Raw genomic sequence first — 26,765 nt, 5'->3', positions numbered from 1 at the left:
AACCCTTCTAGGTTTACATCATTTCATCACATACATCTGAGGTTCACTTACTTTTAAACGTATGCTAGACTTATGAGTCAACGCATACAAGCCATGAGGCTTCATTCGTTGTTTGTCTAAGTGAATCATGTTTACCCAAGATTATGTGGTACAAGACTTATGAATCTTGTAGATATGTCAAGATATTGATTTTGATATTTAGAGGCAGCATTCATTAAGTATTTACTTACATATGACTTCTATGTCAATACGGAATTGTCAAGGGAAACCGACTTTGACTCCCTTGGAGAACACTTAGTTAATTTTCTTTCACCTAATTTTTGTTTTACACCTAAGCTTGGGGAACCCGATTTTGAATCCCCTCACAAACATTATTTTTCCTTTCTTTTTCCCTTCCCTCTCTTCACCTTAGGCATTTAAGCACTAGGGGATCCGGGAACGAACCCCCATAGCTAAATTCATTTATTTCTCTTTTTTTTTCTAAGTTCTTCCATGTTGGCAGAGAGGAGGTGGGTTAGAATCCCACTCCTCTCATTATTTTTATTAACTCTCTCTTTATCTCCTCCTTCAGTCAAGAGGTGGTGGTTTCGAATCCCACTCCTCTCATTATTTTATTATTTTATATTTCCCTTTGCGCTCTTGTTTAGCCGAGAGGTGTTGGTTTGAATTCAACACCTCTCATTTTTTTAATTTATTTTTTTTTCAGTTTTCTTGTTGTGAGGTCTTGGGTTCAATCCCTAGTGAACTCACATGTTTTAATTTATTTTTAAACTTCTCCAAAACATCAAGCATCTGGCCGAAACTCAATCAGCAAGTGCTGGAAATTTGATTAAGTCTCTAGCCTTCACTTAACAACATTCATGCATTCGTTTTGTGGTATTTCAAGATTTCTTCAATGTCTTTTTAGGTGTATATTCATTGTTGTTTTAACTAAGATTTTTCCACTTAAGATCATCCACCTTACACTTCATTTAAACATCACAAATTACAAATATTATGCACATTAATTCCAATCATTAAACTTGCCATTTTAAGGCTTCAAAACCGAGAATAACATCATACATTTTACACATTGCACAACATCATTTTCGGTTGACATCATTGAATATGCTTGTAATTTCAAAACACAAAATAAATAAAAAAATCATATTTCACACTTAGTTACAATCAACCATACCAACAACATGATTTATATCCTAATTTAGATTGAAATTTGAAGGAGACTAGGGCCAAGGAATTCGACAATAGAGGGGACAACCCTAGTTTCATACGTTGAATTCGTAGAATGAAATTTCTCTTGGAGAAAAGGATTCCTGAAAGAAAATCCATACCTGGTTGTAGCTTTCCAGACCTTCAAATTGCTGCCCAAATGCTTTACTAAACCTTCAATACGATCCCGTCGAGAAGATTGTGTAAATTTTTCGTTTCTTAAGTTAGTTTTTTTTTGTTTTTTTGGTAAGTTCTTTTACTGTAGAGAACTTTTTGGTTGTTTTCTGATCTTTTTGTTTTCTATTTTTGCAGCTAAAAAGAAAGTGAAATGAGAGAGAGAGAGAGAGGTCTAGGAGTGAGAGACTGTGGTGTGAGATAGTGTCCCTTAGAACTAGGACTAGTTGGCAAGACTTAGTCAAATAAATTAATAATTAAAAATATGATTTCCTTTTTTAATCAGTGAATAATTATTAATTTATTAAATTAATCTACCAAATTAATTAAAAAATATTAAATTATTTCTCCAAACTAGGTTCGAACCCGGATGGAGCAAGATTTTGCTGAATGTGCAATTCCGTCCCTCTCTTCTCAAAATGACCCTCCAAAATATTAATAAAATAATTAATTCCATATTTAGGGTAGTTAAGATACTACCCTTAGCTTGGAAAAAGAACATTTTACCCCTAGACCCTTAAGATTTAATATTTCCCCCTTTTTAGGTCCGGTAAAGACTCATCCGGGCAAATCTTCATATTCGGGAGCCTACATGGCTGGAACCAACCATTCCTAGATCAACTAAATCCCCAAGTTAGTTGTCTTGTCTGTTCCAAGGGTTCAGAGGCCTAGTTCTACGCGCATCAATCCGTGTTAACCCGGTGTACTCGTAGCTATTCTAGACACATTAGCATTACTTATCTTATATATATTTTTTAGGTTTGTTATAACTACCAAGCTCAATGCTGCTATTGATGACATTGTTGTTATGCATACCAAGCTAGACTCTATGGCAATCACTGTTGCTCAAGTTCCTGATCTCATGACCATGTTGTTTGCAATGAGTGAGGAAGTGGACTCTTTGAAGGATCTCCTGTTGTCTACTCATTTTAAGATAGACAGAGTGAAGGACGTCACAAAGGAAAGAAGTGTTGATGTTGGTCGTATTCGTCTCAGGTTGGATCAAACCATGAAGGAAGCCATCGAAATTGCAACCAAAGTTAAAAGTTGGCTCCAAGTCCATCTCCACTTCTCTTTCCTCCATATTCTAAGATATGTTGACTTCTATAGTCAACACTCTGATCTATTTTCTGCGTCCCTGTTGATTGTTGCGTGGTGTTTATATTTTTACTTATCTCGTGTTTTTTTATATGGCTCATCTTAAGACTCTGTTTTTTTTGTTGAAACTCTTTGTTGTTTCCTTTTTTCTAATGCCAAATGGGGAGCATTAATTGTACTTATTATCAGTAAATATGTTACATTTGATGTGTTGCATGTGCTACCCACTTGTAATAATTGTGATTATCTATTCCGTCCATTATCTTTTTAGGATCGCTAGATATATTACTTTTATCTGCATAGCAAAGAAAAACTCCTTAATATCTTCAGGGGGAGTATGTTAAGAAATCATCTCCACAAGTAAAATGCTCCTACTATTATTGTGGGGATGCAAATCAACTCTCAATCCATACAAGTCAACTACAACAGGGAAGTATCTATACTATATATTATCATCATAAAAAAGGGGGAGATTGTTAGAATACAATTTTAATGATACCCAACTTGTTTCCTTGCAGGGTAAACATATCACAAAAATGGGAAAGAATCAATTTTTGATCCCCAAAAATCAAGAGAAGTTACCAATCAAGCGATCCTGATTGAGACACAATCAGTCAAGGATTCAAGAAGAAATCTTGAAAATGCAAAAATAACATAAAACAGAAATAATGGAAGGAAAACATATCTCGACAACCAGAAATGAAGAGCACAATGGCTATACTCAAATCAACATTCAAGGTAAGCTAAAGATATCAAGATTACACTCAATCAAGGAAGTTGAATACTTGAAATCCAAAATGAAGAACATAACGGCTACAACTATAGCCAATTAAGGACAATACAATGACTATAATCAAGTAGAAAATCAAGGAAACTAAACAAGAACCAAGAATGGAAATGTGTCTTGAGCTTTATTCTTGGAAATTAGGATCACTTGACTTCATTTTCAAGGATCAAATCTCTTGGGTTGCTATGTTTTTACAGAAAAGATTCAAGACTTCAAACACTATAATTGGAGGCTCGACCAACCGAAGGAAGTGTAAAACAAGTTGTAATTATCTCACATTCTCTTCTTAACTTTTATCAAGTATTGTATTACCTAGCTGTACTGTGTAAACAAAAAAGAGAGGAGAGAAAAGTAAGTTGGTAAGGCTTTGTATTACAACAAGAGTGAAACACACACTGTGTGTAACAGTTTACACCCATCCTGTTACTCAAACCAAAAGTTCACAGCTTGAAAAGAATACTCTTGCAACCCAAAGGGTCTGGACGTATGATCCACATTGGATCCCAATCATTATAAAAACATCTTGTGTCATGTTTCCTTTCTTGTTGTTTAATCTACTCTTATTTTCTTTGGATATTCCACTGAAGAGCACTTAAAGTCAACTACTCTTAAAGAAAAATCGAAAAATAGAATCCCCCCCCATCCCTCATCTTGCACTTTCAGAAATTTCTTTGTTAATGGCCTATCAAGTGAAAGAACAAGTGATAGAGGAAACTCGGCAAAATATACTGCACTTAGACATAGGTTGCAACAATTATATTCATAGAAACAACACAACTTTCTCCACATTAGATGAGTCATATCGAGATTTTTTCGGGAATGATTCAAAAGTCACAGTCACGGGAAAAGGATAAGTAACCAATCAAACTAAAAAGGATATTGCTCACATAATCTTTAATGTCCTTTATATTCCGGAGTTGAAGTCAGTTATTTTTTTGAGTCTCAATCAACTAAAAGAGAAAGGGTATGAGATTGTAATTAAAATGATTTTTTGTGGATCCAAGATTGAATAATTCGGGCTTAATTTCTCAAGTTAAAATTACTCCAAGTAGAATGTTTCCTATGTATCGCACTAATATACAACAATCATGCTTTTTTACCAAAAAAAGAGATGTTGCCTGGTTATGGGATTTTCGGTTTGGGCATTTCAACTTTGTTGGATTAAGAACCTTGCAACAGACGAGTATGGTAATTGTTCTTCCTCAAATTTTATCTCCATCTGAAATTTATGTAGAGTGTGTGGTTAGAAAGAAGTCTCGCCCCAAAAAAATGGAGTCTGTTAGAGGAAAATTTTCACTATTATTAATATGGTGTGGAGCATTCTGATAAGCAGTGGACATTCTAGATGTTTTTTATCTGAAGCAGTTAATTGGAGTATCAACATCATGAATAGGTGCCCCAAATTTGTAGTTAAAATTATGACTATGGAGGAAGCATGGAGCGGTAAACAACCAACTGTAAATCACTTCAAAATATTTGGGTTCATTGTGTATGCTCGTATTCCTTATCAAAAGAGAATGAAGCTAGATGACAAAATGCATTCTTCATAGTGTTATAAATCAATCAAAATATTACAAGTTTTATAATCCCAAATACTAAGAATATATTGATTAGATGGGCCGTCATCTTTGATTAAATAAATTTTGGCCGTGGAAACAAAATTCTGTGGGAGAAAAAATTTCAGCTCGCTTTGATGGAGAAAACGATGAAGAAGCAATTAAGCCACAACAACAAGTTTCAGCTGTTGCTCAAGATATCAATTATGGAAGTTCTAATACTTCACCATCTATGAATGAGCATATAGAAGTATAGTTGATTCATATGCCTGTCATGTTCAAATAAGGCCATCATTGATGACAAAATTACGAGGTAAGAGGAATTTATCGATTTAAAAATCCTCTCACTTATTTTTATCTATTTTCACATTGTGATCCACAAAGTTTAAAAGTGCTGTAAAAGATGAAAAATAGTGAAAGGGCAGTGAATGATGAAATTGCAGCCATTCAAAAATGATGCATGAGATCTTGTTGATCTACGATAAGGACACAAAATGATTGTAGTAAAATAGGTCTATTATACTAAACAGAAGGAGAATGGGGATATAGACAAGTACAAGGCACAATTGTTGGGGAAAGCCTACTTTAAAGGTGGATTACTAAAAATGTTTTTACTCCAGTTGTCAGGCTTGATACAATCAGATTTGTGATTGCATTAGCTTCTCAAAATTTATGGCCTATTTCTCAATTGGATAAGAAGTTGACTTTTCTACATGAAGACTTTCAAGAACATGTATTTATTTAACAAACTCCTGGTTATATTAAGATTAATGGAGAGCATAAATTTTGCAGATTAAAGAAGGTTCTATATGGGTATAAACAAGCACGTAGAGCTTGGTAAAGTCGTACAATTATTTACTTTCAAAATAAAGCATTTTTAAAAATTTCCATATGAGCATACTCTTTTTACGAAGTTTGAAGATGGAGGGAAAATGTTGATTGTATGCTTATACATAAATTATTTGATTTATATGGAAAATGATACAGTTTTTTTTGAAAAGCTTAAAAGAATTACTCTACCAGCTAAGACTAGAACAATTATCGATTAAACTAAAATTAACTCCTTAAATTTGTGTATCTCCCTGAGATTTACTCATTTTATGCCCCTCCCCCACTCTCCGGTCTATGATGCTTGAATTTGATATGCCTAATCTTAATATGTCATATTACATTGTTGGCATATAAATAGTGCAATCAGCCGGAGGAATATTTGTTTCTCAAAAGAACTATGTGCGGGAAATTTTAGTCAGGTTTCAAATGAGAAATTGTAATTCTGTTACTTCCTCATTAGATGTTGTCTTGAAGCTTTAAAAAGATCTTGGATGAAAGAGAATTAATGACACTTTTTTAAACAAATTGAAAGTTTGATGTATTTGACAACAATGAGGTCATTCATAGGAAATGCTATAAGCCTCATTAGTATATTGATGGAGAATCCAAAAGAATTGCATCTTTTTGTTGAAAAAAGGATCCTTCACTACTTAAAAGATATTGAATTTGGATTGTTGTACAAGAAGGATGAAAAGTCAGAACTGATTAGGTTTTCAGATACTGATTATGCTGGAGATTTAGATGATCGGAAGAGTACTTCAGGATATGTATATGTGTTGAGTTTAGGTGCAACCTCATAGTCATCAATGGAGCAGCCAACCATCATTTTGTCAACAATCGAAGCAGAATTCGTTGTTGCTACTGCATGTGCTGCACAAGCCATTTGGCTAAGAAATAATATTACTGAGCTTAATTTCAAGAAGTAGAAGGAAATAACAATTTAGTTGTTCAAGAATCGAGTTTTGTACGGGAGAAGCAAACATATTAATATAAGATTTTATGTTTTAATGAGATCTTACTGAAGAAGGATTAATTGATCTTATGCATTGAGGAAGAGAAGACCAGGTCACTGACATATTCACTATGTTTCTAAAATATGGATAGATTGTGAAGCTTAGGGAATCACTTGGAGTTTTTACGTGGATGCAGCTTCAGGAAATTAAACTAAGAGTCTTTCAGATTAAAGGAGGGAATGCAAAGAATTTTATTCAACTGTTAATTGTATGTTATAGTTGTTAGTGGAGACATTTCTTCCTGTTTTTCAGCTTATTCTAGTTTTAGTTGTTTTCTAGTTTCTAGAATTATAGTTTATCTCAATCGCTTTATTAATTATATTTTATCTTCTACAGTTATTATGCTTAGACTTTCTATACATTAGGATTTTCTGTATCAGTTCGGTATATATTTTATGTACTTTACAACACAAGCTAATGGATAATCAATTAATTCTCCTACATCACTTTACTATTTATTTAGCAAGTCCTAGCTTTTAGGTTTCAGTTATTGTTTGTGGCTAAGTCACTTTCTTTTTTGTAGGACTCCTAGAAGGTAGTTTTTAGCTTGGTTATCTATTTAAGAGTCCTATCATCTCCAGCAATAAGAAGTTTTCTTTTCATTCAGTATTTTTTCTCTGTTCTGATTGTTACTTTATTAACAATTATGCACTAGATGTTTCTATGAACTCTTGATATGTTAGTATTTTATCAACTCTGTGATTTCAAATTCATGAAAAAATGATGTGTTATGATGTTAATCAAGGAAATTTTAGGTCCTAGTTCTATGGTATATAGGAATTCAATGAATAAATCAAGTTACTTGAATTTGAATCTTAAAATCACAGAAGCACACTGGAAAACAACCTAGCGTCTGGCTCCAACCACTTAGCGTCTTGCTCGCTAGGATAGAGAAAAAGTGTTTTAAGCACCGACAATTCATTAGGGTAATAAAATTCCTGATTGGTGTTTCATCGATCCTAGCGGTGATGTTAAGGAGAGAATTAGAGGCTAAAGTGATGATGTTATTGGCGCTGCACAACTGTTTATAGGCATTCCATCAGTCCAACATAAGTCGAGGAGCAGAAGGTGAAGGGGAAAAACTATACTCATGTAATAAAGTGCTATCTTTTGTAGGTTCCAAGAATAGAATACAGATCATAAATCAGAGCTAGTTTACTCAACTATTTGAAAGAGGTCAACTCTTAACTTAAAATTTAACTAGAATGAAACTCGATATTCTGAAACTCATCCGGAACCTCCATGAAAAAAGTGAAATATGTAAATCAAATATAAACGTGTTATGAACTGTTGGAATCATCAATGATGATACGAGTTCTTCCTAGACGTTGTCGAATTTAAAATAGGTATAAGTAAAACAATATTATATTTTTGTAATTATTGGGAATCTATAACTTAATTATCTATGAAGTGAGCACATTAAAATATGAATATAAGATACATGTATTGTCATATCTAATAAAATAAAGATTATAATGACCAAACTCGACAGTGATGTAAGTAGCTCATAAATCAGAGGCATTTGACATGCTTGTTACTTTGGAATGAAATTGTACTTAAGAATGTCTTCTGGAGGTATCTTGAATAATGATTAACATTCCAACAAATTATGATAAAGTTAATGTTGATGCAAAACTAATAGCAAGAGTATTGACTTTCCTACTGTGCAAAAACAATAATACTAGGAACGGTATTTGAGAAAAAACTAAACAAAGATCTTTCTTGCTGTAAACCTAGTGACAAAACAAAATTTGATCTAGGTTGCAAACAAGAACTTTAGTTCTGCCTCTGATAGTTTCCTGAAGGCCTTAGAAGTACCACCCCACCGTCCTGAAAAAATAATAATCAATATCGGGCAATTCACACACCAGAGATAGAAGGGAGGAGTGTTGACGTAAAGGGGAATCGAAAGACAAGTATAAAACATAATGGACCAATGATACTATATGCTTAAATCACATTTGAGGGAAAAACATTTAAGTGTTTATTGTTGTGACATATAAATAAACTATATGAATGAGAAGCCATAAAGTACCTATTTGAGCTCCCCATATATGATCATGTTCCCTTTTCTAAGAAAATAAAAGCAGATAAAACAATGTGTGATCCTACTTCAATTCCTAGCCCAAATGTCTTAATTTATCTTGATCATCGTAACCCAATAATATATATACTAGAGGACATAAAAAATTGATTATCTTAATTTTCTTGAAATCATTTCTGTAAAGAAATATATCAAAATTACTTAAAGTTTCAAGTCGCCAAATTATTTTCTCTTCACTCACATGCAAGTAGCACAATGAACATGGCAGGAACATACCCTTCAAAAAGCAATTTCTTCTTCTCTTGAAACTCTAAAATCTTCTCCCCTATAGTATTCTTAATCACAAATCTCACAATCCTAGAAATTAGAAAATACAATTAACTATCTTCATTGGTATAGGTTGTTGAAAAAACACAAGCACGTACCTGACTGGCTTATACTGCCCTATTTGATGGATTCTATCTTTGGCGTGCCTCTCCGCAGAAAAATTCCACAAAGGATCCATCAAGAAAACCTAGCAAAGGGACAAATTAGAGTGGCACATCAAGGAATGTAGAATATATATTGACAAAGACAGGAAAGGAAAATATTACTTCTAATGTTGCTGTAAGATTTAGGGCAAGACCTCCTGCTTTCAAGCTCATAAGAAATATAATGCAACTTGGATCGTTTGTAAATTTGGTAATTGCAGAATCTCTTGCAGTGATAGTCATGGATCCATCGAATTGAAAACAACTGATTCCCGACTGCCAAATGCACACAAACACATGTTTTTTGTTGTTACTACTGATGGCAACAATAGGTGTCGTTAGGATTGGGAGAAAGAAAATATGGCTTACCTTTTGTTGAGAATAGTGTATCAAATCCAAATATGACGTGAATTAGCTAAAGACAATTGCCTTTGCGGAACCATATCTTTCAATCATGAACCTTATTTATTCTCTCTTCAACCGATAAAACAAGCAATGAGAACGCTCTTATTACCATAACAGAGATATTAACAAGAATTAGATTATACATGTTCAAGCCATAATTTTGCATCCACTTGAACTCATTGTGAGAAGAAAATAAAGCAAACTATAAAAACAAGATAAGATAAAGTTATTGATTGAAAATTAATTGTATACCAAATCTTATATTTTTGTGTTTGTCTGAAAATTATCAAGACGAATTTTATTCAGTATACTTGAATAACTAAACCCTTTGATTTTTGCTTTAGTTTTCTGATCATTCTCCATAAAATCCATGATAAATGATTTAGAACACAAAGAACATGAAATTTGTCCCACAACTGCTGTAAAACTTATCTGACATAACTTGCAAAAGACATGTTTTCAAGAAGTAACCTGCAATAATTAAAAGAGCAGCACATTTTACTAGGAAAGTAGATATAAACTTCAAATGACAGAATAATAGTTAAGGAATTCATAGCATATTGCTTAGGTTGTCAAGAAATGAGGTACGAGAAATTAAATCATCAAGTCCACAAGTTTCATGGAAGTCCATTTATGTGTTTAAAGACATTCCTAAAATAAAATATTGAGCTCTTTAGAATATTGTTGGAAAAAAATTTGCAGAAGCTCATGCACTTAAAGAAGGATTGAAAAACCTATTCAAAATACCCTTTCAAAAGACATCGTATGTGTAAGTGTGGAAAAATATGGCTACATTAAGATTTGAAATATCCACCATATAATATAAAATATATTAATGTACTAAAAATATGAATTCCATCAAGTCCAATTATAGTGAAGTATCAAATTTTAGTTAAGAGGATGAAACTCACAATTGGATCTTCATAAATCACATGATTGTTCAACATTACCGATATTATTTGTGCTTCCACTTTTATCCACAATAGTACTTGAGTATTTCACAAGGTAGGGATGATAAAGTTCCTGTGGTCAGATAAAAAACAAAATCAATAAAATATAAGGAAAAGATTTCTAGATATTACTTTTGAGGTAATGCATAGAATATAGGAAGTCAAAGAATTTTGAACTATTTATTTCTTTAAGGAGATAAAATTGTTAAGGAAATTCAAGAGACCCAACAAGAGAGCCAAGGCATGCTAAAAACAACAAATAAGTTTATGACACAAGACACTAATGAAGTCAATTCTTTCTCTTTTTCTTGTGTCTTAATTAATTTATTTATGGAATTAAAAATAAGAAATAATATAAAATGGGAACTTCCATTTTGGTATCCAAATATTGCACCAACTTTTATGCCAACTTAAGTTCTATATGATATCATGATGTGAATAAATCTTCAAAAAACTTATAGATGGGAACTAACTTCACCACCAAATCATATGACATGTGGATTCGATTGACAAAGGAAACATAGTAGGAAAGCATCATTGTTGGAAGCCTTGGTAGGGGGTTCCCATGGGTAGATATTACACTTCATCATATATAAAAAGAATAGCAATTAATATTACGACAACAACAATAATAATATTATACCTGGTGTAATCACCACAAGTAATATATGTTACAAGTCAAAAAAACGAAATAGTATAAAAAGAAATGAAAAAAAAGGATTAATCAAATTGAAAGAATTCTATTACAAAATCGATCAAGAAAAAAAAATAGCTTAAAACATTACTGAAGAAAAACTATAAGTGGTGAAGAGAAACTTACACTGAAAAACATTCTAGAAAAGATGTCTTTAGGGAGGATATCTAAGGAAAAAGAAAACCAAGAAATTATTGAAGCACAAAATTATTATCTTCGAGTTATGCCGTATTGAAAGATTTAACCCATTAACGACATAAATTATTTCATTTCCACGCTTCAATATTTTACTTCAATTAAAGTAGAAGTGCTGATATAGATCTTCTTAAGATTTTTTTTACATTAGATTCATAGTTTGAAGGTTAACAATGAACCTATAACACATACTTTTATTCACAACTAAAACAAATACAAGTAGGTATCAATACATAACTAAGAATAATTCAGATTGAAAACATGATCTCCATGCCTGTGTCATGCGTGTGAGTAGATAAAAAATGTCAGCATAATTATTCATGAATGTACCATCTTGAATGTATCTACACCAAAATACATTAGAAAGAAACAATATAGTGATAAGAAGAAGAATAATGTACTTCTTGTTTGGGCTCTCATTATTTACTATTTCACAAGGTGAAATAACTAGTGTTGATAACTTCCACGAAAAAGGTGTAAAATGGACATTTTCAGGATTTTCAAGAAAAGGAATGTTTGTATTTTTTCACGATCACTTAACACATGGTAAATAGATGAAACATATATCATGCAAGATCCAAAACCCATAAAAAACAACATAAAAGAATAAGACCAAGATATGTGCCGTTAAAACAAATTCAATATAAGTAGCTAAGGGATAGCAACAAAAAGGCCAAGATGTCTTTCACACAAGTAAGCTAGTAGTTGCATAAGTACTGACAAAAATAGATTGCATACCAATTAAATTTTGCCCGACTTTCTTCGCGCACTGATGTGTAGTAGTCTTCTTCGTTAGAATCAAAAGAATCTCGCGCAAGGTAACCTAAATGTAAAATTTAGTAACATGCTAAAGAGGAGAAATAAATTAACAAATCTAGCTCTACATTAATGTGAAAAAAAACATACAATCTTTGGAGGAAGTGCAAGATAAGCAGCCCTTCCCTTTTTAGTATGCCTTAACATTAGCGTTTTTAAAATTTTGTGTTTCAACAAAATCATTGCATCTCTACCAAACACATGATTTCCTTGAAATTGTATGGGCAAGGCAATATAATAGAAACATAAGATATATCAATGTCTACTTGTCAACAACAGTATCATTTTTTTTATCACAAATAACATAAAACACCAAAATAAGTATATCAATTTGATGACTTACTCTATTCCACCAGGAAAAATGCCGTTAGATTTGTGGTGGCAATGTGGGAACATGAATGAGCTAAAATATGTACAAACACAAACGGGAACAAACAAGAGATTTCAAAAATGTGAAAAATAAAAAAAAACTCAAGGAAGAAACTTTAAAGACAAATTCTTTAGTGAAAATGACCAAATAAAAAAAATTCAACTATATGTTTCTCTATCCAACCAAGTTAGTGCAAAGATAAAAAAAATAAGATTTTAAATCTACCTATGGTCGAGAGCTCTGCAGTCACAATCTATATAGAAGTAGTACGATTAAAGATTAATTCGCAAAAAACGGACCTTTCCAGAAGTAAGGATGTATTTATTTCAGAGAATAAAGATGTGCATTATGTTCGCCTCAAAAGAACATTAACCACAAAAAATTACATGTGAGTACAACTCTCCTACACGGTTCTAGAGGGGTGTAAAACTTAAGGCCCACTTAAAACAAGATTCTAGCACAAGAATAGCTCTTGTAGTGTTGCTGCGTGTATCTTTCACACAATGGGCCTGTTCCACCAAAATGCAATGCGTTAGAAAATTATGATAAAAGGTTTTCATCACACAAACAATATATAGGAAGACCAAGAAGTTTAATATATGTCACACAAAACCAACAAATGTGATCTTCGAACAAACATCTCACTAATAAAAAACATATATACAACAGCCATACCCCTAGCTACCTTGTGATTGTAAAGTGGTTGGTCATGTGTACACAACCTTACCCCTACCTTGTGAATGTAGAGAGGTTCTTTTAGATACACTCGTGGCTCAAGTGAAGCATATCAAGAAAAACCAAATATGTTTGTCTAGTTAAACAATGATTACCTCATCCAAAATAATATGATTCGACTTAGTAGAGTGCAAAATCATGATATTTTCCTACAGTCAGTCTCCAATGTAGGGTAGGTAGTGATAATAAAATCATACTCTGCGAATCTGTCAATATCTTTCTTCCTGTTGGCACCATGGAAAACAAGAACTTTGTTGCTTCCTATAGTGGTAAAGCGTTCAATCTCATTGACCCATTGAATCAAAGCAACAACAGGACATATAACAAGGGTTCCTTTCACTGCTGGGAGCACATAAGGGGCAGGTGACAGGAAACTGGAATAAAAAATTGCTTGCCCTATTTCACTTTTAGAAAGCAAAAGAGTTATGGCTTTAACAATGTTCCCCATCCCCATATCATGAGCAAGAATACCACCTGTAGCTGTAGATTCTTCTTGCTTTAACGCCCAATCCGACCACTCTTTTTGGTACCTCAACAAGGGAATGATAAAATCAGATGGCTGCTCGGCAGTTTCACTCATAAACTCATTTTGACTATTGAAATCAAGATAAAGTGTATGTTTTTCTTCCATCCACCTATTGTTCTCTTCTTCCCATAATTGCCACATCAATACACGGTCACCACCCTTTCCTACATCATTCATTACACAAACTTCTTCTGGTAGTTCTTCATTTATTTTAATACTGTGTTTACCCTTTTGTTTATAGGATTTCCTTACTTGTGTTATATTAGGCAAACTTACTTCCACACATAAATCAATACCAGCAACTCCACTAGCTTGGGCTTCATCTGCATAGATGGTTAAACAAAAACTCACATAATTAACCGTGATCTATTAATTAATCAATGCACATGCTATAAAAATGTTGATATTAATGTTCACATAAAAAATAAAAGTTATATAGAATATCTTCATTACTTCTCCCAATTTAATAAGAATATGAGGATATAACAATAACGACATTCTCATCAGAGCTCCTAATTTGGCGGCTTTGTTCTCCTAATTTCATAATTCACATTCAAGTACAACCACATCAACTTTATATACAACACTTAGTGTATATATTTATGTTTGCAACATGCAATCTCAGAGAAATTCTTCATTACACACAAAATACTAAAAAAAAAAGAAATATTTAATTCAATTAGTCGTACTTGTTTCTAAGCATGGGAATAAACTTGCAATATTCTAATAAGAAATATCATTCTCCCCAATAATACTCACAAGTCTAATTTATTGATCTTCCCTTTTTTCTTCCTATCTATAAAAGTTTTATTTTGTTACTTAGGCGTAGTAAGGTGGGTATTTGACGAAAAATCTTGTTAACCCTAAATGAAGACACGTATTGTCCCCGATACATGAACAAGTTTAAAAGCTTGCCTTACTTTCTTTATTATACTTTATTAAAAGAATTTATTATGCTCATTCATATGTTTTTATATATTTGTGTTTGATGAGTAATTGATTCTTCAATTCATTTGGATTGAACTTATATTGCTGTTCGATTATCTTAAACCTATCTAATAAGGAGAACATTGTCCAAGTTCATATAATAAGGTACTCCCGTTTTTATAGGGCTAATGTGGAACTCTTATCATTAATAATATTAATTCAATCAATTATAAACCCATGTACTCCTTAATAAAAACTAATAGTAAGGGTCAAACAGTAATAACAGTGGTGTGTTGACTCTCTAAGAAAATGTTATCTCTAATTAAACCAAGTACTTGAAAACTCAATATTACAAAATTTGGGAATAAATCTCTTAGTGTCATTTCATTTGATGTTTAAATCAATGATGTCATTCTCTTACTGCTAAATCTCCCTACTATGTGTTGGATAAATGAACTACTTGTTGGGAAGTCATTTTCATAATTTTCAGTGCTTGATTTTTCTAGAAAAAATATTTTTGACCAACAAAAAGAATGAAAACTTTTTTAATTCTTCCTTACCAAACACACCCTAAAATATCAATTTTACTTGTGCAGTCAATCAGATTCAAGCAAAATAAATGCAAATAACATCAAAATAAAAAAGTTGTATGGTTGCAAATAGAAACACTACATGAAAAGAATGAGTAAAAGAATGATTTTTTGAGAGAACCTTTGGTAGAAGATGAGGAATGATGAGAATGGATGCTCATTGATACGCAAATAATTACTACAAATTTGTACAAAAAATTCCTCATCAATTGTGACCAACAAAGAGAGTGAGAGACAGAGCTAGACAGAGAGAGAGAGAGAGAGAGAGAGAGAGACGGTGTTATAATGTTATTGAGTTGGCTATCCCTTGGTACCTGTTATCTCTAATCAACACAAGTACCAGAAAGTTCAAATACAAAAATTGGGAATAAATCACTTAATGTCATTTCATTTAATGTTTGAAACAATGACGTCAGTCCCTTTGACCACTAAATTCTCCTCACTATGTGTTGGATAAAGAACTCATTCGAGGGAATTCATTTTCTTGATTTTCAGTACTTGATGTTTCAAGAAAAAAATATTTTTAAAGAATAAAAACATGAAAAAAAATTTCTTCTATACAAAATACACCCTAAAAATCAATTTTACTTGTTCGCTCAATAAGATTCATGCAAAACAAATGCAAAACGCTTCAAAATAAACAAGATGTATGATCGCATATAGACACACTAGGATAAAAACAGAATGAGTGAAAGAAAGTTTTTTTGAAAGAACCTTTGGTTGAAGATGAGGAAGGTCGAGAATGGATCTTCACTTTATACACAAATAACTATTGCAGATTTGTAGAAAAAGTTATTCAACAATTGTGACCACCAGAGAGAGAGAGAGAGAGAGAGAGAGAGAGAGAGAGAAGTTTTATAATGTTGGTGTGTAAACTATCTCTAGGCACCTGTTACCTCTAATCAACACAAGTATTAAAAAACTCTATCACAATATTTTGGAATAATTCACTTATTGTGTCATTTCATTTAATGTTTGAACAAATTATGTCACTCCCTTTGACCGCTAAATTACCCCACTATGGGTTGGATAAATGAACTCCTTGTAGGGAAGTCAGTTTCATGATATTAGTACTTGATGTTTCTAGAAAAATATTTGTAACCAACAAAAACATGTAAAAATTTTAAATTCTTCCATACCAAACACACTCTAAAAATATTAATTTACTTGTTCACTCAACATGTTTCAAGTAGAAAAAAATGCAAATCACATCAAAATAAACAAGTTGTATGATCGCAAATAGAAACACAAAAAAAAGATGTGCAAAAAAAAAGGATTTTTCGAGAGAATCTTTTGTAGAACATGAAAAATGACGAGAATGGATCCTCATTTTATACACAAATAACTAATGTAGATTTGTAGAAAAACTCCTGTAACAATCGTAACAAAAGAGAGGTTTTATGTTTGTTGATAAAAATAAGTATGCAACTTTGCAGTAAATAAGTATTTTATAGACATAATCAATAATGATAAAGGGTGTGGTGAAAATGTTTTGTCTTTCACTAGATTATTTGGACTCCAATAATCAAAATTTGACCAAGTTTTAATTTTAGAGTGCTTATGCCTTAAACAAGCACTTATATTATATTTTATGCCCATTTTACCAAATAAAATTAATTTATTTATAAGTTTTCTAATATTAGAGAACAAGGCTACAATGCTGTGATATTTCAATGAGAATTTAAAAGTAATGACTAACATGCTTCAAATTGACTTTTTTATATGTTATTGTTGCTACATATGATTTGATAAAATATATTTAGAACTAAACTGAAACATTCTTTGCGATATTGAAATGCAATAGGCCAGAGTTGATATATGTAGCTAATACTAATTGTATTGACACGGTTGGTCATTTTTGGAACCTTTTATAAATTTACCATTTTCCCCTCTGATATCAACCCCGAGTCTTTTATGATTGAGTTTGGAAGTTTTTTTTGAACTTTTTGTAACACCCCATATCCGAAGCAGACAAAAAAATGTAGATTTTAAGAAGTTGCAGGTGCCGCCGATGGAAGCTATCTACGGATCGTCAGTCGACTTAAGGTCCGTTAGTCAGCTCATCGATGTGACAACCAACTTCCACTCACAAGTCGTGTACAAAGATCGATTAGTATGTACTGTCAGCGACTTAGCGTATGTCATTCAGCTTCGTCAATAGGCCAGCTAACTTTCAGTCTCGCCTATGCACAACAGTCGACTAGTATGGGCTGTCAGTCGACTTATCATCTGCTAGACAACTCCATCTCTTATTGGGACAACTTTTAAGTCAGGGGTCTTTTTGTGTTTTTCTTATTCGTTTGGCCCCTAAGACACATCGTTTAGACCCTAAATCATGAAGTTTTAGTCAGTTTAAGCCTACAAAAATTACTAGAGCTTAACTAAGTTAAGTCATTAATAAAAACATAGAAAATTAGAACCAAGAGAGGAGAAAAAGATTGAAAACCCCTACTTCAAGAATAAAACAAGTTTTCTTCAAATCCATACTGGAAATCAAAGGATTTTTCCGTGAAATTCATCACCAGGTATGCGGGATTTACCTTGTCGGTTCCTTTCACCCATAGGTCCCTAGTTTTAAGTTAGTTTCTCGATTCGCCTATTATGAGTATACTTTAAAGGTTTTCTTGAATGTTAGAATTATAGGGTTCTTATATATTAAAATTACCCAAATAATATTAGTATGTTAATATTAATTGTATAGCTATGTTTTTCCTTAGTTCTTGTTTTACACATTCTAGGTCAGAAATTTAAGATATTTATTTATACACGCCTCAATTATTGGTGCATCAATATTAGTTTAATTGTTGCATTCTCTCTTTGCATGTTCAGTTTGAGCTATCGATTAACTTACATTAATTAAGTCATCAATATTTTAATTATTTAATTGATTGGTAATACCAAGTTGGACTAGGGTTCAATGTACCCAAATAGTGCAGAAGTACAAGCCACATAGGTTGTAAGTCCCCTATGTGGGCATTATTTCAGTGATCATGCCATAATGCTTTTATACATTTGGCCAAGTATATTGGGTCCTTTTGAAGAGGCGTATACATTGGACTCTACAATTACCTTATGTATTATTATTATCTCTTATTAGTAACTCCTATAGTTTAGTTAGCTTCCATTTCATTGACCATGTTTAATTTTTGAGTCTCAACATGTTATAACTTGGTCATTGAGTTCAGATTATTTGTGCTTACATTTTCAACATCCTTATCATTCAGATTTGTTTAATTGTTTTATTTCTTTATTCAATTACACGTTATTTTAGTTGTAAACTATCATGCATGCTCAGTACCTATCAAGTACTAATACATACATTGATCTACATCTTCTCATGATGTAGGCTCAGGGTCTCAGCATCTAGATCACACTTATATCGGTTCTCGGTTTCTAGTTTAGCTAAATCAATCATGAGTCATCATTCTTTGAGGACAATAGTCATGAGCTTCTTTTTAGTACTTTTAGTCCTTTCGTTTCAGTTTTGCTAGACTTAGTTGGGGCTTGTACTAGCATTTCTAGTCAGTTAGAGGCTATTTTCTGATATAGTTAGATTCAACTTATTGAGTTAATATTTTCTTCGTATTAAACTCATCGATTTTCATATATCCATTTTAGTATATGGGTATTCCCCATGTTTCATTTTAGTTATATCTTCCACATCATTTTATTATTCAGTTAATCTTCACTATGCTCATGATCATGCCAACAAGGTTAGCTTTGAATCGCTTGTGGTCCTAGGTCCCATTTCCGCATCTGAGGGGTAGCTCGGGGTGTGATAAACTTTGTATCAGAAAAAATTGGTTTTAGAGTCCTAGGATGTCTATAGAGCTGCACTATGTAGAGTCCTTTTCTTGGACGTGAAGTGCACCACATCTAATGAAATGGAGGCTACAAAGTGTTTTTATGAAAACTTCACTCTCTTTTTTACTCCTATCGTGCGTGAGGTATGATCAAATTTTCTCATTCTAATCTGTCAGTGTGCGCTTAAGATCATGACACCTTGTAGTTCTTACGCATGGAATGCAAATACAATTACTCTTGTCCTAAATCAAGAGGTTTCAAATGCATTGTTTCGGAACAACAATTCAACTTTTGGTTCAGATTATGACAAACCAAAAGAATTATCACGTCCAAAATCCTACTAAAAAAAATGATGGAATAGTGGAAACTAGAGTTTGAAACTTTTTTTGATTAATCTGCCTGAGTTTTTAGAGTCACAAGTTGGTGAGAACCCATAGAACATCATTGATGAGGTTAAGAAAATCTTTGGAGTGATGAAAGTGACTGGTAATGGTAGGGTTCGTTTAGCATCCTACAAGCTTAAGGATGTGGCTCACTTATGGTATACTTAGTGCAAAGATCCAAGGGATACTCTTACCTCTGTAACTCTCTATATAGCAGTAAAATTTGATGTCTCTCAAAAACCTTCTCACTCTCTACTACAGTCGGTGACTAAGTTATAGCTAGACGGGTATACAAAAATTGTCCTGTCACAGTCTCTCAAAAAGTAACCGCAATAGGCCTCATAAAGTTAGAAATGGTAGACTTCAATATTTTTCTGAGCATGGATTGGTTACCTTCCTGTCATGCTTCAGTTGACTATAGAACTACAATTGTTCATTTTTAGTTTCCAGATAAACCTATCTTAGAATGGAAGGGTAGTAGCTTAGATCCTAGGGGTCTATTCATTTTTTACTTTCACGCCAAAAAGACGATCTCTAAATTTTATCGCCATACCTAGTCCAGGTAACCCTAACTGTTGAGTCAGTTCCTCTTGTTAATGAATTTCCCAGAAAATCTTTCTGGAGTTCCTCCCTATTGGGAAATCAACCTTGGAATTGATCTACTTCGAGATACGCAACCTATCTCTACCCTCCATATAGAATGAATCAAGCTAAGCTTAACGAATTGAAAAAGCAGTTAAAAGACCTTCTAGATAATCCTAGTATTTTGCCATGGGGTGCACTAATTTTGTTCGTAAAGAAGAAAGATGGTTCTCTTACAATATGCATTAAATATAAGCATTTGAACAAGGTCATAATAAAAAATAAGTAACACATCCCCAAGATTGACGACTTGTTTGACCAACTTCAGTGTTTTAATTATTTTTCAAAGATAGACCTCATATTAGGTTATCATCAGCATTAAGTAAGAGATAGTGACATTTGTAAGACAACCTTCAGAACTCGGGATTGTCATTATGAATTTATAGTTATGTCATCTGGACTAACAAATGTTCCTGCAGATTTCATGGATATGATGAATAGAGTGTTCAAGCAATACTTGGACTTGGTCTTTATCGTCTTTATTGATGATATCCTCTTTTACTCTAGGAATGAGAAAGAACAAGCAAGTCATTTAGGAGTTGTTCTACAAACTCTCAAAGATCTCTAGGTCTTTACAAAGTATAGCGAGTGAGAATTTTGGTTACAATCAGTTGCTTTCCTTGGGAATATTGTGTCTAGTGAAGGAATCTGAGATATAATTAGTGAAACAATGACCCAGACCTACATGACCTAAATATATCATAAGTTTCCTTGTTTTAGGTAGGTTATTACAGATTGTTCGTGGAAGGATAGACTCTCCGTTGACTAAGTTGACCCAAAAAATGGTCAAGTATCAGCTCTTAGATGATTGTGAGACATGTTTCGTAGAATTGAAAACTAGGTTCACTACAACTCGTAGCTTGACTCTACTAGAGGGTTCAGATGGATTTGTGATATACTGAGATACATCTAGAGTCGGCCTAGGTTGTGTATTTGATGCAACGAGGTAAGGTTATAGATTATTGTTCTAGACAACTTATGGTGCATGAGAAGAGCTACTCAACTCACGACCTCGAGCCTGCAGTAGTGTTGTTTGCACTTAAGAATTTGAGGCATTGTATGGTGTTTATGCAAATGTATTGACAAACCATAAAAGCCTTCAATATGTGTTCACCAAGAAAAAGTTGAATCTTCGCCAGAGAAGGTGTCTTGACATCCTCATGAATTATGATACCAGTGTGTATTACATCATTGTAATGACAATGTAGTAGCAGTTGCCTTTAGTAGACGATCTATGGGTAGTGTAGCACATTTTGAGGAAGAGGCAAATGAGCTAGTGAAGGATGTTCACAAACTTGCTCGCCTAAGATTTACTGTTATGAGCATATCAGATGGTAGAGAAACATTTTAGAATGGGCATAGTCTTCATTGGTAATGGAATTTAAGAATAATCACGATAGTGATCCAATATTTCTTGATCTTAAGGGAGCAATCCACCAGCCTAAGATGGAGGTTATCTCCCAAGAACGAGATGATGTGCTTCTCTACCAGGGTCGATTATGTGTTCCTAAGTGGGTGAGTTGAGATAGAAGATTCTTTAGTAAGCACATAAATCTAGATATTTTATTTATCCAACAGCCAGTAAGATGTAGAACAATCGACAACAAGTCTATTGGTGGAATGAGATGAAAAGAGATGTAGAAGATTTTCCGGCTAAGTTCCCCAATTGGTAGCAAGTCAAGGCGAAACTAAGGGGTATGACTCAAGAGATTGATATTCCTACTAGGAAGTTCTAACTGACAAACAAGGACTTCATTACAGGTTTACATAGTTCTCGTAGGAAACATGACTACATTTAGGTGATTGGTGATAAGGTTTCTAAGTCTTTACTGTTTTTGGCGGTCAAGACTTAACATTCACCGGTGAATTACACCAAGCATTATAACAATGAGATTTGAGGTTTCATGTGGTTCCTTTGTCTATCATCTCAGATAGTGGGGCTCAATTTACCTTACATTTGTTCATGTCGTTTCAGCAAGGTCTTCGTACTCAAGTTAACTTTTGCACAATATTTCATCCGTAGATGGATGAGTATGCAGAGTGTACCATTATGAACTTAGAGGAAATGTTGAGAGCATGTGTAATTGACTTCAAGGGTAGTTAACTCGATGTCTATGGAAAGATAATTCAATTATCTATCATTTAATAGGTAATTCGGTTTTGCTAAGAGTTATGATTATTTAAAGTTGATCCAACATCATTTTCCCCCTAACTGGTTGTAACCTTAACCTACAGTCAGACCTACGGAACGTAGATCAAACAATTGTCCGTGCTGGTCATCTATAGTTTGTGTCAGAGGCTGGGTAAATGGGGTCTTGATCCACGGTCACAAACTATAGACCGTAGTCTCACTTACGGACCGTAGGTCTATCTGTGGATTGACACTTAGTCAACTTTTGTGGGCTTAGTTTTTGGGGGGATTTAGACTCAAACGAAAGATGCATAGTATGGGCCGTAGATCATACTACAGTCAATCGATGTCAACCGTCAATTCCACCTATAGATTTTTGAAAAGCTGATTTCTGGTCTATTTTAGATACGTGGTGTTACGTTATGTCCCCCTTGGGAACATTCATCCTCGACTGAAGACAAAACTAGTTGAAATACCAGAAGAGAGTTGCAGTCCCTACTACAAAACACTGAGAACTAAGTTTTGTATTGGATTAAGTTCCAAGAAAATGCAAATACAAACTGAGGGTATATGATTCTAATGATGAATTTACGCATGAATAACTTACAAAATTAAAGAGGAACTATTATCTTAAGCTAGAGTTGAATCAGATTGGAAGAGGTGAGGATACTTGGCGTTCATGGCTTCCTCTACCTCCCAAGTGGCTCACTCTAAGGACTGGCTCCTCCACAAAACCTTGACTGATGCAACTTCTTTGTTTCTCAACCTTCTAACCTAACGGTCAAGCATCTCCACTTATACATCCTCATAAGAAAGATTATATTTCGCTGCCACACTCTCTAATGGAATTATAGTGGCTGGGTCACCCACTCACTTCTTCAAGAGCGAGATGGAGGACTGGATACATTGCTACTAGTTCTGCTTGAAACGCTAACTTAAATGCTACCTTGCAACCCCTTTTCAAGATATTGTGAGGGCCTACATATCTAGGACTGAGCTTCCGTTTCTTGCCAAATGTCATCACCCCTTTCATAGGTGACACTTTCAGGAAAACTCAATCATTAACTTGGAACTCTAGTTCCCTTGTCCTTACATCTGCAAAAGATTTCTGACGACTCTGGGCTATCTTAAGTCTCTCTCTAATGAGTTGCACTTTCTCCTTAGCATGAAGAACTGAATATGGTCCTATCAAAGCTGCTTCACCTACTTCAAACCAACCAATAGGAGATCTACACCTACACCTATATAGTGCCTCATAAGGGGCCATCTGAATGCTTGAATGGTAGCAATTGTTGTAGGCAAACTCAATAAGAGGAAGGTGATCATCCCAACAACCCTTGAAATTGATCACGCAAGATCTCGACGTATCCTCTAGGGTATTAATGGTACTTTCTGACTGTCGACCCGTTTGCGGATGAAATGTTGTGCTAAAGTTAACTTGAGTACCAAGACCCTTATGAAATGTCTTCCACAAATGAGAGGTAAACTGAGGACCTATATCTGAGATGATACATAAAGGAACCCAATGAAACCTCAAAATTTCATTAATGTAAAGCTTGGCATAGTCCTTTGCCGAATCTATAGTCTTTACTGCAAAAAAGCGAGAAGACCTAGTCATCCTATTAACTAAGCCAAATGGAGTCATGTTGTCTGCGAGTACAAGGTACCCTGTGATGAAATACATAATGATCACTTCCCACTTTCAAGTAGGAATGTCGATCTCTTGAGTCATACCTTGTGGTTTCTGATGTTCTACCTTGAATTGCTGGCAATTTTGGGAGTTACTTACAAGAACTACTATATCCCTCTTCATGTCATTCCATCAGTAGACTTCCTGCAGATTGCAATAAATCTTAGTGGAACCTGGACGAATAGAATATCTAGTGTTATGGGATTCTGCAAGAATATGTTGTATGAACTCGCCCACATCAGTAACACACAATCTATCCTAGTCGCGAAGTACACTATCTTCCATTGGGAGAAAACCTCCACTCTATGATTATAGACTGCACCTTTTAATTCAAGAAAGATTGGATCAGTGTCTTGATTTTCCTGAACCTCCACTACCAAGAAAGATTCTACCCCATTCAGAAATGTTACACCAACATCACTCCTAAGCGAGCGAGCCTGTAAAACTTTGTTCACTAACTCCTTCCTTTCTTCCTAAACATGAGATACAGTACCCATAGATAATCTGCTAAGAGCATCTGCTACTACATTTTCCTTACAAGGATACTAATACACACTCATCCATAATCCTTAAGGAACTCAAGCTACCTCCTCGGCAAAGATTCAACTCTTTCTGGGTGAACACATACTAAAGGTTCTTATGATCAATGAATAAATCTACATGAACACCATTCTAGTAGTGTCTCCATATCTTAAGTGCAATCACCACTGTTGTAAGCTCGAGGTCATGAGTTTGATAGGTCTTCTGATGAACGTTAAGTTGTTTAGAAGCATAAGTTATAACCTTTTCTCGTTGTAATAACACACAACCTAATCCAACACTAGATGTATTATAATAGATCACATAACCATCTGTACCCTCAAGTAGAGTCAATACAAGAGTTGTAGTCAATCTTGTTTTCAATTCTGCAAATCTTTTATCACAATCATCTGACCATTGAAACTTGACAATCTTCTGAGTCAACCTAGTCAATGGTGAGGTTATGGATGAAAATCGATCAACAAAACTTTTGTAATAATCCGCTAGACCTATGAAAATAATAATATTTGTAGCAGAGGTAGGCCTGGGCCGTTGTTTCACTACTTCTATCTTCTGTGAATCCACTCGGATCCCCTCGTTAGATATAATGTGACCAAGGAAATCAATGGATTGCAACCAGCACTCACATTTTCTAAACTTAGAAAATAACTGGCAATCCCTGAGAGTTTGACGAACAACTCTCGGATGACTCACATATTCTTTCTCATTCCTAAAGTAATGAGGATATTATCAATAAAGATGATAACGGACAACTCCAAGTACTATTTGAACACTACGTTTATCAAATCCATGAAAGCTGCAGGAGCATTAGTTAGTCAAAATGACATAACTAAAAATTCATAATGACCATATCATGTTCTGAAGGATGTCATTGGAATATCACTATCTCTGACTCTAAGCTGATCATATCCCATCTGAGGTCTCTCTTTGAGAAATGGATAACACCTTGAAGTTGTTCAAACAAGTCATCAATCCTAGGGATGTGATACTTATTCTTTATTGTGACCTTGTTAAACTATCTATGATCAATACACATTCTGAGAGAGCCATCTTTCATCTTTACGAACAACACAGGTGTACCCATGGTTAAATATTAGGTCTAATGAAGCCCTTATCTAGAATGTCTTTCAACTACTCTTTCAATTCCTTAAGCTCTAGTTGAGCCATTCTGTAAAGACGAATTTAAATAGGTTGCATATCTTGAAGGAGATCAATTCCAATGTTCTAGAAATACTTCAAGAAACTCACAGTTTACTGGAACTGACTCAAGAGTTGGGGTTTTAGAGATGGAATCTTTAACCCAAACTAGATGATAGAGATAACCCTTAGAAATAATCTTTTTGGCCATAAAGTAAGAAATGAATCGACCCATAGGCGCTAAGATACTACCCTTCCACTCTATGATTGGTTCATTTGGAAACTAAAAACGAACAAACCTAGTTCTACAATCGACTGAGGCATAACAGTAATGCCACCAATCCATTCCTAGAATGAGATTGAAGTCTACCATTTCTAACTCTACAAGATTTGCTGACGTGACTGCCAGAGAAACCTTACAGGGCAGTTTCTGTATACCCATCTAGCTAAAACTGGGTCACTGACTTGAGTAGAGACTAACAAAGGTTATGAGAGAGTTTCTGGACTGACACTAAATTGGAATGCTGTGTAAGGAGTTACAAAGGAAAGAGTAGCCCCTAGGTCTATGAATGTATAAACATCAAGGTCAAAGACTTTTAACATATCAATGACTACATACGGAGAACAATTCTGATCCTGCTGAGCCTGAAGACCATATAACCTATTTTGGCATTAACCGCCACCTATACCAGATTAGTTACCCTGCTGAGTCGGGCAACTTCCTAGTGCTGCTTTAGTTGTAAATTGATCTTTACCATTACCATCTCCTTGACCCTATCTAGAAGGAAAATCCCTCAACCTCTTACCAGACGTACTAAACCCAAAGCATTCTTCATTTCTTGTAAGGCACTCACCTCGATGGTCCTTACTACACTCACGGTAAGTGGCATAAGTCTTGGATCATGAAAAAATTCCCTAAGACTTAGATCCTTGTTGTTTAAACTTCTAGACATACTAATTTTGAGAGGATGGAACACTAGCTGACGAAGGGGATGGGGCTTAAAACTTCTTCTTACCCTGTTAGCGATTTCCACTACTCGGTTTTTGT

At 34.0% G+C, this 26,765-nt stretch overlaps 1 protein-coding gene across 1 annotated transcript; it reads right to left on the bottom strand.

Annotated features, from left to right (window-relative positions):
- Positions 1–12,168: 12,168 nt before the first annotated feature.
- Positions 12,169–14,718, bottom strand: LOC101247041 (DNA repair protein RAD16-like). Its single transcript, XM_069286949.1, has one exon. The coding sequence runs from the start codon at positions 14,048–14,050 to the stop codon at positions 13,484–13,486; it is 567 nt and encodes a 188-aa protein (XP_069143050.1). The 5' UTR covers positions 14,051–14,718; the 3' UTR covers positions 12,169–13,483.
- Positions 14,719–26,765: the final 12,047 nt, after the last annotated feature.

The sequence above is a fragment of the Solanum lycopersicum genome, chromosome 7 (assembly GCF_036512215.1).
Source record: "Solanum lycopersicum chromosome 7, SLM_r2.1".
NCBI lineage: Eukaryota > Viridiplantae > Streptophyta > Magnoliopsida > Solanales > Solanaceae > Solanum > Solanum lycopersicum.
Note: the sequence above shows the minus strand (reverse complement) of the source record. Positions and strands in the feature narration are given on the sequence as shown.